We start from the raw sequence: 12,718 nt of genomic DNA, 5'->3' as shown, positions 1-12,718 counted from the left end.
CAAAAAGGTTGCAGTTGACGGGTTAAATAGAATAAAAAATAAAGTTAAGAGGTCCAATAGAATATAAAATTAGTTTAAGAGTCTTAGAGAATAAAAGTGTATAGTTTAGGGGTCAAATGATGTATTAAGCCTTTTGTATAATGATAAAAAAAATATTCTAATAAATTTGAGAATTTACAACTCTTTAATTTTTTATTTATAAATAATATTAATTTATTTTTCCTTTTATAATTGTTTTTAAAAAAATTTAAGTTTGAAAACAAAAGTCATATTAACAAAATGTGTTTAATTTATTATGAATTTTCAAATGAGATGATAAAATAAAGATTTAGTTTGACTCTCCACGCACTACACCAAATATAGCTTTTGGCAGCGAATGAGTAGAGATGGTCTTTATGAACATCTCATTTTTCTATCGAATTAAATCTAACGGCGTTATGTAGAGACTATTTTAATTTTCGAAGGAATATAAAGACGGTTTAAACCCTCTCTACATATACTTAGGGTAAAAGTGGAACATAAATGAAATGGATAGGTTTTGAAAATACGATTATTATTCAAAAACTTTTTTTCTCTCTGCTTCGACATAGAGAAATCCCTAAATTTTCTTTCTTCTTCTTCGCATCTGGGGGATCTGAATCGATAGTGAAGATCATGAAGTAAAACGAGTTTGTTTCAGAAAATGAAAACGTTATAATCGATTCAATTTTGTTTCAAGTTTCTACTTCAAGTTTTTAGCGATCCTTGGGCATATTGTGTTATTGAGTTTGTCTCTCCAATTTAGCATCGATTTGTTGAGCGATCTGCTACTGTATTTTATCATCTTCTTTACAACATATTATCATTGCTTATACTGATGTATCTGTAAGTTTAACTTGTCTTTCATTTCAATTAGTTTTAATAGATTCATTATAAATTTGATTTTAGGTTTCATCCTCTGTTTCTGATTGTGAATGACAGTTGAGCTTGATTTTTTCTTTGTTTACAGGGGAAGAAACTGACAGAATTTGATTCTGAAACTGACGGCGAGGAAGGCTTTGATCTTTTGATTTTAGTGTTGGGTTATTAGTTTGAGTTTCTGATTGAATATCAACAAATTTCAGGTGAATTTAATAGTTTAACTGATTTACCTCATTTTCAGATTAAAGAGGTTTCTCATTGCATAGCCTGATAACTGAACTTATTGAGTACCCCCTTGATTAGTATTTAACTAAGGTAAATGTCTTGCTTAGTATAAATTGGTTTATGTATTCTTCTCACTTATTATGAACAATTCCAAACATGCCACTTACTGAATGGAAGTATAGGCTTTAAGAGTGATTTAGTAGCATGGTGAAGGCAATAAGTTTTTGCACCGAGTTAGATTTTAAGCATTATCAGTTTTTGGATTGTTTAAAGTTTTGCATTTTGAGTTTGTATGTATTTGCTGCTATATAGTCACTTCTATTTCATTGTTTATGCTTGATTAATATTCTAATATTTTTGCAGCCTGGTTAGGTTGTAAAGTCCAGAACTAGTCAAAGTTTACCATTTCAATCTCTACTTGAAAAAGGGAGACTACTAACCAACAAGGTTAGGCTGTTTATATGTTATATGTTATAATACAGTTTGTGTTCTAAGTGTTCAACTAAATGTACTTATATGAGTTGAATGCAGTGAAACAATGGCTCGAAAGTCTAGGATTTTAAGTGGACTAAGGATAGTAACGGGCGATTCTTCATCAGAAAATCAGACTATTAATGCACCATCTCAGCCTCAAATTCAACCTCGACAAGCTGTTGAGAGTAGCAATCAGACTACTACTGCATCATCTCAGCCTCAAATTCAACCTCGACAAGCTGGTGAGAGTCGCAATAAGACTACTAGTGCATCATCTCTGCCTCAAATGCCACTTGATCAAGCTGCAATATCGTCTACGCCTCAAGCTAATCAAGATGCCCCACCAATAATTGAGCATGAATCCACTGAAATTATTGGTATTTTTTTATATTTAACTCTGCTGATGCTTTAACCAGTCCAACGAATATGCTGCTTCTTGTAAAATTTTATTTGCTTCTGATTATTACATTTTCTTTCCTGTATGTCCTCCTTTGTGTGTCTGTTCATATAAGTAGTATCTTTTTTGTTCATTTTCCTATGACCAGTCTTTCATTTATTAAACTATTGAAAAGCAAACTATAAGCTGCAAACAAAATGCATTTGAAAGTAGGCAAGTTTTAGGAGTTTCTACTGTCAACCTTTCTGTGACCTAAATCTGAAAATTATACACTTACATAATCTTAGGAGAAATAACAAATCTTTAATCCTTGTAGATAATGTTGGAAGACGATATAGAAAGAGAGGAAGGACTACAATGGCATCTGTGTGGAATTTATCTGGTGGTGAAAAGATATTTGTGCAGGTTAATAAATTTGGAGTGCCTTGTACACAAGAAGCAGCCATACTTGGATCTTTTCTTGGAACTATTGCAACAAATGGGACTCTCGCACCTGTGAATTTTTCAAGATGGGATGATAAGCTTATGAAACCATTTTATCGCAAAATGTTAGTTATTGTTGAGGTATTATATTTTCTAAATTCAAGTTTTTTAGTTTATAATTTCTTTTATATTAACATCTATATACATGGTTACATTGCTAGGAAAAGTTTGAATTTCCACCTGAGACCCGTAAATGGGTACTTCAGTCCATCAACAAGAAGTGGAGGGATCACAAGTCTGATCTAAAGTCTAGAAACTTTCTGTCCGATAAAACTATGGAGCAGATTGAATCATCTATTCCAGAAGAAATTGTGCCTAGTCAATGGCCTACACTAGTCCAATCATGGTTTACTGAGACTAGTCAGGTTTGCTTTTATTTTTTATCTTTTTGTTTTTATTTTATTAAAGTGTTATCTAATTAACTTCTATATACAGAGAGTGAGTGCAAAAAACACTATGAATGCGCTTCAAAATAAACATAGTCATACTTCAGGCAGAATGAGTTATGCAAGACGTAGAAAAGCAATGGTAAATTCTTATACTTGTGCTATTAGTGTTATTAGTAGTTACAACCTTTGATAATAGAGATAGACACTTACAGTTTAGTTGGTGTTCAGGTAATTGTTATTGTTGCTGCTTTTTAAGTAACAGTTAACACAATTAATTTAATATTAATATAATTGTTGTAATGTGTTATAGGAAAAAGAAGGGAAATCTCCTGATAGACTCATTTTTTTGATGTCACTCATAAGAAGAAAGATGGAACTTATGTGGATGACAGCATTAAAAATCTAATGGTAATGATATCACAAATCTTAAATATGGAACTCTTATTATATATTAAGATTTTCTTTGTTTGAGATTTCTGGTGTGTTTGTGTGTTATTGATGCTTGTAAACTTCATAATAATATTCCTTTGGTCTTCTTGCTAACAGCTTTTACTTGGATACTAAAGATTTTGGAAATCTGAACTCTATAAATACATGATAAGTGAATACTATGATATCCATCGAGTGGCATCAGCAGAAATTTTTAGCTTTTCTAATTCTATTTGCAGTGTAAGAAGTGAAATAGTTTTGGCCTTACATTTTGCGTACTGAAATGGCTTAGGATGATTATAGCTTCCAAAAAAAAAAATTAGTTAGGCTCTTATCTGTTTAGCTTGACTCTGGAATTTGCCGTCACTGCTTTATCTGTTTAGCTTGCTGCTGTTTCCTTTGATTTAATGTTTTAAATAGTGCTAACTGTAATATATTTGTTTTTACAGGATAAAGCATCTGCTCTTCAAGCTGAACGTAGTCAAAATTCTAATAATAGCACAGCGGAAGTTAACGAGCAAATATTTAGAGAAGTAATGGGTAAAGAGCACAATGGTCGTGTGAGAGGTTTAGGGTTGGGGCCAACGCCTAGAAGTTATTTTGGAGCAACTTCTTATAATGTGGCTGAAAAATGGAATGGTTCTACAAGTTCAAGTCAGTCAAATGAAGTAGCAATTCTCAAAGAATCACTTCAAGAGATGACATCCAAGTATGAGGAAGTGAATAAAAAATATGAAGTTTTATCAACTAATCATGAAGGTGTGTCTCAAACATTACTTGCTTTGGCGAACTTTGTATCTGAAAAGTTTCCCGGAAACTTTGGATGCCAACACAAGCGAACAAAAATCAGGTTTATGTATATATTTACTTTGACTAATAAAATTGTTAGTTGCATACATATAAGTGAACAATTTTATGATGCTTTAGAATACTAATTAGTTTGATATTTTAAATCAGGTTAGTGATCATGGTAGCGGTGGAAATGTGCAACATGATGCTTCATCACATTCAAGTCATGGTTTTGATAGCAATGAAGCTTGATATATCATTAGTTATGTTTGCTACTTATAGTTTAGTGCTTTTTTCTTACCTTTTGTTGCTCTTCATAATCCTAAAGCTTATTAATGTCTTTGCTATTGCTGGATATATTTACAGGGATCAACTTATTGATATTAGTAGTGTTTTCTTGACGATCATCCGTTTTTTTTTTTCTGTAGATGCTAATTCTGAACGTCGACAGTTTCTTGCTCTCTTTGTTTACGGTATTTTTCTGTCTATTCCTTGTTTTCTTTGGAATGCTATTTCTTAGATTAATTTTTTAAAATTTTCAATTTATTTAATTCAATAAGTTCGTTTGTATTGACAAAACTAGGCTGTTAATAGAGTGATTGATAATTGTTAATGCGTGTATGAGTAGAAAATGTTGGAAGATTCAATTTCTCTAATTCTGATCTTGTAGGGTTTTGATTATTCTCTGAAATATCAATAATTAGCAACCTTTAGATCATAGGTATCTTGTGTCGAGGACCATAACATGTAGTTGAGGGTGGGAATTAAGTTTGGTCCATTATGGTTTTATCATTGCCTGTATTCATTCCAAGAATCATATATAGTGAAGTTTGATGTGTGATGATGAAGGAAAGTAATAAGTTCAATCTTAGGTGAGGTTGATATATAAATTGATATTTCTAAGCTCACACTCCTTTTCCCAACTCCATCATTGTCCTCTATGATTCTGAATATTGGTAGTGTTCTCTTGGTACTGAACATTGTGTTCTTTGATTAGGCCACTGTTAGCAATATTATTTACTTGATTTTATTTTAGTTATTCTTTGATTAGTTTACTGTTGACTGATTAGTTTCTTGTATGTGTATCTTGATTATTTGCATATAGGAAATGATGTTGCTCAGGATAAATTGAGACCAAGAGAAGGCAATGGACTGAAGGCGACAAGACATGAAGAATGTTTATTTTTCATGACAAAACTTTATTCTGTTAATTTCTACTTTGAACATATATATTACAGTTAAGAGTATGAATTTACAATTAAGAGTATGAATTTAAGTGAACATAACATTGAGGGTATGAAAGACATTACATTTGCAAGTTTATACATTTGTTTTTATTATTGATATTTTGGTTTTAAAGTATCACATATCTATTATGTTTTTAAAATATAATTATATTCAAAAAAATTAATATTAAAAAGAAATTCTTTTTTAAAAAAATTATCGTTACTCATAGAAATGGTTCTAACCGTCCCTACGAATAAAAAAAAAGACGGTTGTCCGAACCGTCTCTATATTGCATTAAATTCTTATTTTGTTCGTAGAGGCGGTTATAACCATCCCTAGAAAACCGTCTCAATTAGAAACCTTACCCCGGCGGAAGAAAAAATCGTCTCTACTTTATAGCTACGCCTATAATAACGACGCACGAGTGGCGGTTAAAAACAGTGTCTCTAATTTTTGTAGAGACGGTTAAAACCGCCCCTAGAGACAATAAAAACCGTCTCTATAGGTAATTTTTGGTGTAGTGACGTATAGAGAGTCAATCAAAAAATTAAAATTAAAATATCCGTTATATTTATATTTTATTTTTAAAATTCCAAAAGTTTTATCTTTTTAATAATAATTCAAAGAGTATAACTCTTTTAAAGAACCTATAGAAGATGCATTAATATGGTTATTAGTTTCGGTTTTTGTTTAATTGCTCCTCTTTGAAAAAAAATTCAAAAATTTCCTCTAATTATTTTGAAATATAATTTTTAAATTTAAATTTTTGTATGATCATTGTTCTCTAAAATTTAATTCTGGCTACATCCTTCACAGAACGCAAAATTGTAGGGCTATTATTATTTGTAAAATCAACCCGTTAAAATTGTAGGGCTATAATTTATTTTATTTAAGTACTGACCAACTCAAAATTTTATTAAGACAGGTTTAGTAAAACACAAGTGGAATATACTACAACTACATCAAAATTTTAGTTAATTAAAGTAATAAATAAATAATCTCCAAAAATATCTCTTATTAGGGTTCACAAAAAAGTTCTGATTAGATATGAAATCCTATAGATATCGTATATATATGAAGCCGCCTGAGTTCATCCTGGAGTCGAGATCCTGATAAAAAATAAAAAATATTTTGTTTTACTTACCTGAACGACGAGATATGCGACGGTCAACTAGGGTTGCAAACAAGAAGACGAAGGCTTACAGTACTAGTTATGAAGCAGTTTCTCCAATTTCCGACGGCCGGAAAAAGAGTCAGCGGCGGCAGCAGAGAGGTAAGGATTACATTAGTGAAATACCTGACGACATTCTTACAATCATATTATCTCAGCTAAATATCAAAGAAGCAGTAAAAACCTGCATTCTATCACGTAAATGGAGATTTGTTTGGTCTTACGTTTCGAACGTGTTTAATTTCGATGCTTCGAAGGAAGATTTGTTTCATGATGAACACAACATTGGTCAGCGACACACATTTGAAATGACAGTGTGGAATGTTTTGAAAAAACATAAAGGACCGTTTATTTCTGAGCTCAGTATTCAATACCCTTATCATTGCGATTATCAGGTTTTCCATCGTCAGCTGCAGTTTTTGATCGATATGTGCATGAAAAAAGGAGTTAAGAGCTTATTCATCGACTTCCGAAGGGCCGAAATATATCCACGGAGACCTGCGCAACGATTAGGGTCTTTCTGTAGTTTGACATCTCTTGTTTCTCTTCGATTGATTAACGCGAACATCTCCGTTGATTTTATTCACCACCTTTTATCGAATTCTCCTAATCTCGAGGTGCTGACTGTTGTCAACTCGCTTCCCGAACCCTCTAACCTGAAGTTTTGTGGTCCTTGTCGGAGGCTAAAGCACCTCGAATTGAGGCTTGACGTGATCCAGACTATTGAAATATCGTCAGCGCCACATCTTGAAACACTCGAGCTTTATCCGATCAACAGAGATATAAACATTATCTTCAACGATATTCCTGATTCTCTGACCCGAATCTCTTACGGCTTTGTTGTAGTTAAGGAACCCTTAATTACTAGTTTGTTTTCTCAATTGAAGTCGCTTGCTATGCGGACATGGTCCTTTACATCTCAGGATCGCCCGCATTTTCCTGCAATGATGAGAAACTTAAAGGAAATTAAGTTGAAATTGGATGGAGATTGCATTGAAGATTTCAATAGTTGCTTTAGCTTGATCGATGCTTCTCCTGTGTTGACCAAGGCATACTTTATCTTGAGTTTAGCAGGCATTTTCACGAAACCTCACAGAAAATTTAAGTTTAGTAGGCACCCTGATTTTCTCGGACGTTCGAAGCATCAATGTCTCGAGGTGGTTGGGGTTTTCGAATTTACGGATTGCGATAGTGACCAAGAACTTGTCACTTACTTAGCTCGGTATGCTGAAAATCTTCAGAAGATAAATATCAAGTGTTCCGGCTACGGAAAATTGGAGGTTTCTCGGGTTTCGAAGCTAAAATCCGTGCTGCCTCCATCTGTGGAGTTAAAGATACTTCCATGATTTTTTAACATAAAACTTTAATTCAATTTACTACCTTTTCTAGTACAGGATATACAAGATCTAATATTTTGATCTGAATTAGATACTTTTCATAATCTTCTATATATTTGGAAGATTAGGTCCGGATTGTAATTGTTCTCCCTCTTGATCTTGTTTATGATTCCCTTTGTGTGAGGCTTTTCTTGTTGTTCCTGCAAGTCCCAAGTTATGCAATTAATCCATGAATAAGATTGTTTCACATAGGGGTGTTATCTCGAGTCCATGAAACACTTGCAAATTCGAGTTTGACTCCATTCTAAAATTCAAAGATTGAATTTCAACTCGAAGTTAATTTATTTTTATTCCAAGGGCTCGAGTCGAGCTAGAGCTCAACTCGATTAATATCGAGTCGATTTCTAATAATTTTAGAGTTAATTTCAAGTTTTTTTTGAATTTTAACAATGAATTCGACTCAATTTCAAGCTCGAACTCTATAAAATGATTACGATTCTAGATTCACTCGATTATTGTAGAGATATTTTTATTGAATTTTTTTTATACTTTTCTTACTCTTAAAAATTTAAAAAAACACTAAACAATAAAAAATAAAATAAATTTATTATGTCATTAGATTTCTTAAAAATAAAATTCAAATTTATACTTATATTAAAAATAAATTTATAAACAAAATTAAAATTTAATTTTATCAATTAAGTTGACTACATCAAAATGGATGAAAAAAATAAAACAAGTGAGGAAAATAAAAATAGATGAACATATCATATGATTTTTAACAAACGAAACAAAATTATAAAGTATGATAATACCAGAGGATGTTAACAAATTAATGTGAGTATTATGTCTTACTAAAAAACATTTAAAGATAATTACTATTATTCTGGATGAAAATTCAATTTTACATGATAACACTATGAATCAAGTTCTATGGAATTCATTCAATAAAGTAGACCTCGGGACTCACCGAATAATAATAAGTTGAAGAGAGCCAAGTTGGAGCTAAGTAAGACCGAGTCCTACAGGTTTCGCCCATTTAAAATAAAAGTCATACGGATTTTCCTAAAGAGCAACGACCGAATCTCACATGATTTAGAAATCAGATTTAATACGGATATTCGAAAATTTAGAATTTAAATACGATTTAATTACAATAGCGGTAATAAATGAAGTTATATAAGACCCGATCTTCTAAAAAAATTCTATTCAGAATCACATTCCTATTTAAGGTATAATCCTATTCAGAAGATTTATCCCTAAATAGGACTCATATTAAATAGGACATTATTTCCTATTTAAACTCACCAACTAAATGAAATCTTTTTTCTATTTGGATTCTACAAAACATTACTCCATGCTCACTATAAAACAAACTTGAAGTTTCCAATATTTCAAATGATTTCTAAAAATACATTTTGAAACAAATTGTTCCCAAAATAATTCTGAAAAATATTATATATGTATCAGACGTATCGGCAAGCTACGAGGTAGATGTTTTGGGATTAGTAGAATTTGATCAGCTTATCGATTATTCTGTAGATTGGATAGCGGTTCATGTGAATTACATTTTACTTTTATGTATTATTTATAAAAGCTATTTGATATAGTATATGGTTTGAATTGTATTGTATATCGTTATTTGATTGTTTTAAGTATAAGAATCTGGTGTGTGATCCGAGGGAACAACTACCTATTAGGTGTTAATAAGCTGTGTGATAACCAGATTCAGGTAAGTCTTAGCAAGTAGAATTACACTAACTCATTTGTGAATGCGATACGAGGTCAACATGGTTGAACTATCCTGCGGCCTGTATCTAGTGAGTCGCCATGGTGGAACTATTTCGGGACTCCGCTGTATTGTTGAATTCTAGATGGTATGAGGCATATTGGTTGAACTATCCCGGTACCCGACCATATGGTTGGTTAACATGGTTGAACTATCCCGTAACCACCATCAGGATTGAATAGATTGTTATTGATATGAATACTAGGTATTGCCTAGTTCAGGATTGTTTATAAGATTAGGGTTTCGATCGGATCAAATACTTGGCTTATATTACATATTGTATAAATGATTGTTTCAATGCGATGTTATTTTATAATACCGTTAGTAAATTATAATCTCACTCAGCATAGTGTGACCCGTTGTTTTAAACATTTTCAGGTGCTTCGTGTTTGGACTTGGCTAGAGTCCAACTTTTTGGATCCGGAAGTCACCAGTTACATGTATAATTCCTGACTTCCGTAGAGCTGCAGTAGTAGTGGTCATGTGTTGACAGAGTCGTGGCCTTGACAGCAGTATATATGTTTGTATTTTACTTGTTGTCTATGTTTATATCTTTTTGTAGGCTATGTATGTTGTGTTTTGTTCACGGCACCAGATGCCGGTGATATGTAAGATACATTAGTATGTATATTGTACCGTGAGGCCAGTTTTTGTTAGTGATATGCACTAGGTCAATCATGTTTGACCATGTTTTGACTTTATCATTTTGTTATTTATTGATTGGCAGTTTTTATCATTTTATATTAATGATTAAAATACTTGAATGGTTAATTCTTTCTAAGGTCATCAAGTATGTGACTTGATAGTAGAACCCTTAGATTTAATAAAAGAATTATATATCATCTATCCCTAGTCTTAATAGAACATTGAGACTAGTGTGATGTTGACTGATGATTATGTTTTACTAATCATGTATATGAGATATTAAGTCAAATCATAGGTGCTATTTGAAAAATAAGGCACTGGATGACCCACTGTGAGAATACTACATAGATCACTGTCATAAGTAATTCTCATTACAGTTCTATTAGTATAATCCTTTGACCTTGAAATCATCATGGATTTCTACATAGCTATTTCATATTTTGATACAGTCTTACATTATCTTTAACAGGATAATGGAATAGATTGACATTGGATATGAAAGTAACTATGTGAGAAATGTGAGTGACTGAGAAGGAATTTGTCCCTCATTTATTTGAGTAAGATATCTATGGGCCCCTTGAAGAAGATAGACTGAAGGAAATGCATGGCCATGCTAATTGATAAGGAGTTATCATTTTCAGTCTACTTAGAGTCAAGAAACTAATGATTGAATATTATAAGGATGACAGGACTATGCCTTATATTCAATCTGGATATCGAGGGACAAAGGGATTAAAATATTATTGTAAATGGTTAAATCGGATTATCGATATTCGTATAACTTGGATAGTCATAATGTCTTGCTAGAGGCCACTTATGACTTGTGGGCTGAAATAGGGATTTCGAGCCTACTGCCAACGTTATATGAACCTACAGGGTCGCACACTAAAAACAGGCGCAAAACAGTTATGGGTTGTACAAGCCCAATGTGATTAAGTGATTAATTATATATATATATATATATATATATATATATATATATTAATTCGAAATTTAAGGGTAAGTGTTTTCCTTAATTTATTATTTTTGGAAGATAATAAATATAGTAATTAATATATATGGATAATTATCAAAAAGGAGTTTTTGATAAACATAAACTTGTAGAATTGCAATGAGATTGAAATTCGAATTTGTCTCAAACCCTAGTGTTGTTTATCACTATAAATACACATTAAGCAATTGGTTTGAGAATCACGAAATTCATTATTCACTAAATCACTAAAATTTGAAATTGCTTGTGAAGCAATAGTGCTAGCACACAAGCACTAATTTTGGCTAAAGTCTGTTCGTGTGGATACTCGTAGAGGACGCGTTCTTTTGGAGGCGTTTCTGATCCGAGGCCAGGTATCACCAAAGTGAACCACCTCCTTCCTTCCTACATTGCTGTTGAATTCGACATACAAGTAAGTAATTATTCTGTTAATTCGAATTATATGGATCTTGGTTTGGGTTTTTAGATAAATTTTTGAAATTCCGCTGCGTTATGAACCAATAAAACCCAACAGTTTGTACGTGGTACGGAAACTATCACCCACAAGTTTGTCAGAACAACTAATGTAAATATTTGTATATATGTTATATATTTGCTTCCGTGTGTTTGTTAAATTGCGAATTTTTTTATGGTTTTAGGCTTGCTACGGGTTTTGGAGCTACCACTCCCATTTCCTAGTGCCGGTCTCGGCTCAATAATTTGGGTCGTGACATAAACGCATCTCTGTTTTTCTCTCCTTCCTCTCAAACCTCTCTATTTTTTTTCTTCATCTCTTCTCAAATCTCTCTCTTTTTAAGAAGCAACCGCCTCTCAAATTTACGAGCATAAAAAATTTTCATTTTTATGGTTTTCTTATCGTCGTTCCAGTGGTTTTTTCAGCGCCGTCTTTCTTCCGCTGGTTTTCTCGACAACGCCTTTCTTCCGGTGATATTCTCGACGTCGTTTTTTTCTGCCGATTTCCTCGACGACGTCTTTTTTCTGGTGATATTATCGACGTCGTCTTTCTTTCATTGGTTTTCTTGACGTCGTCTTTCTTCCGCTGGCATCCTTGACAGCGTCTTTTACATTTTTGCGATTGTTTAGATTTTTTGTACACATATTATTATAGATATATTGTTCTTTTATTAATACAATTGTTCTCTTGTTCATATAATTATTCTCTTATTTTGATGCTACTGATTTCGTACACAACGGATAGATTTATCTTTTTATAATGTTTTTATGATGTTTTTGTGGCATTTTTATGGTGTTTTTGCTAGTGATTTCGTACACAACAAATTGATTCATGTTTTTATGGTGTTTTTATAGTGTATTTACATTAAAAGAAACATACAATACACCATAAATACACTATAAAAACACTACCAGAAATACAAAAAATAAAAAATCTATAAAAAAAGGCATAAAACGTAAAGAGATAAAAAGTTATTTTTAAAATTAAAAAATTAAATAAGGTGATTTCGGTAAACAAA

The 12,718-nt window shown here is 32.1% G+C and overlaps 2 protein-coding genes across 4 annotated transcripts; both read left to right on the top strand.

The window, feature by feature from the left end:
* Window positions 1-403: 403 nt before the first annotated feature.
* LOC126680406 (uncharacterized) lies at window positions 404-5,409 on the top strand. Of its 3 annotated transcripts, none has more exons than XM_056105680.1 (9): window positions 404-864; window positions 989-1,103; window positions 1,498-1,572; window positions 1,657-1,976; window positions 2,313-2,560; window positions 2,641-2,844; window positions 2,915-3,007; window positions 3,179-3,276; window positions 3,747-3,836. In XM_056105680.1, exons 4-8 carry the CDS (start codon window positions 1,664-1,666, stop codon window positions 3,272-3,274), a joined length of 954 nt encoding a protein of 317 aa, XP_055961655.1. In that variant the 5' UTR covers window positions 404-864; window positions 989-1,103; window positions 1,498-1,572; window positions 1,657-1,663; the 3' UTR covers window positions 3,275-3,276; window positions 3,747-3,836. The 3 variants fall into 3 exon arrangements, with proteins under 3 accessions (XP_055961655.1, XP_055961654.1, XP_055961656.1); XM_056105679.1 differs by having other exon boundaries at window positions 1,489-1,572; XM_056105681.1 differs by lacking the exons at window positions 404-864; window positions 989-1,103; window positions 1,498-1,572; ... (2 more) ...; window positions 2,641-2,844; window positions 2,915-3,007 and adding exons at window positions 4,255-4,559; window positions 5,192-5,409 and having other exon boundaries at window positions 3,188-3,276; window positions 3,747-4,147.
* A 1,062-nt stretch (window positions 5,410-6,471) lies between these two features.
* LOC126683201 (F-box/FBD/LRR-repeat protein At3g52680-like) lies at window positions 6,472-7,830 on the top strand. The gene has a single exon (XM_056105924.1). The coding sequence runs from the start codon at window positions 6,472-6,474 to the stop codon at window positions 7,828-7,830; it is 1,359 nt and encodes a 452-aa protein (XP_055961899.1).
* Window positions 7,831-12,718: the final 4,888 nt, after the last annotated feature.

The sequence above is a fragment of the Mercurialis annua genome, linkage group LG5 (genome assembly GCF_937616625.2).
Source record: "Mercurialis annua linkage group LG5, ddMerAnnu1.2, whole genome shotgun sequence".
Taxonomy (NCBI): domain Eukaryota; kingdom Viridiplantae; phylum Streptophyta; class Magnoliopsida; order Malpighiales; family Euphorbiaceae; genus Mercurialis; species Mercurialis annua.
This window is presented reverse-complemented; position numbering and strand designations above follow the sequence as displayed.

Excerpts from the sequence above, each read along its gene's own strand:
- LOC126680406 (XM_056105680.1), top strand. The coding sequence starts at position 1,664 with ATGGCTCGAAAGTCTAGGATTTTAAGTGGACTAAGGATAGTAACGGGC. Across the intron at positions 2,845-2,914 it reads GGTTTACTGAGACTAGTCAG|AGAGTGAGTGCAAAAAACAC; the intron begins GTTTGCTTTTAT and ends TTCTATATACAG. Across the intron at positions 3,008-3,178 it reads CAAGACGTAGAAAAGCAATG|GAAAAAGAAGGGAAATCTCC; the intron begins GTAAATTCTTAT and ends AATGTGTTATAG.
- LOC126683201 (XM_056105924.1), top strand. The coding sequence starts at position 6,472 with ATGCGACGGTCAACTAGGGTTGCAAACAAGAAGACGAAGGCTTACAGT.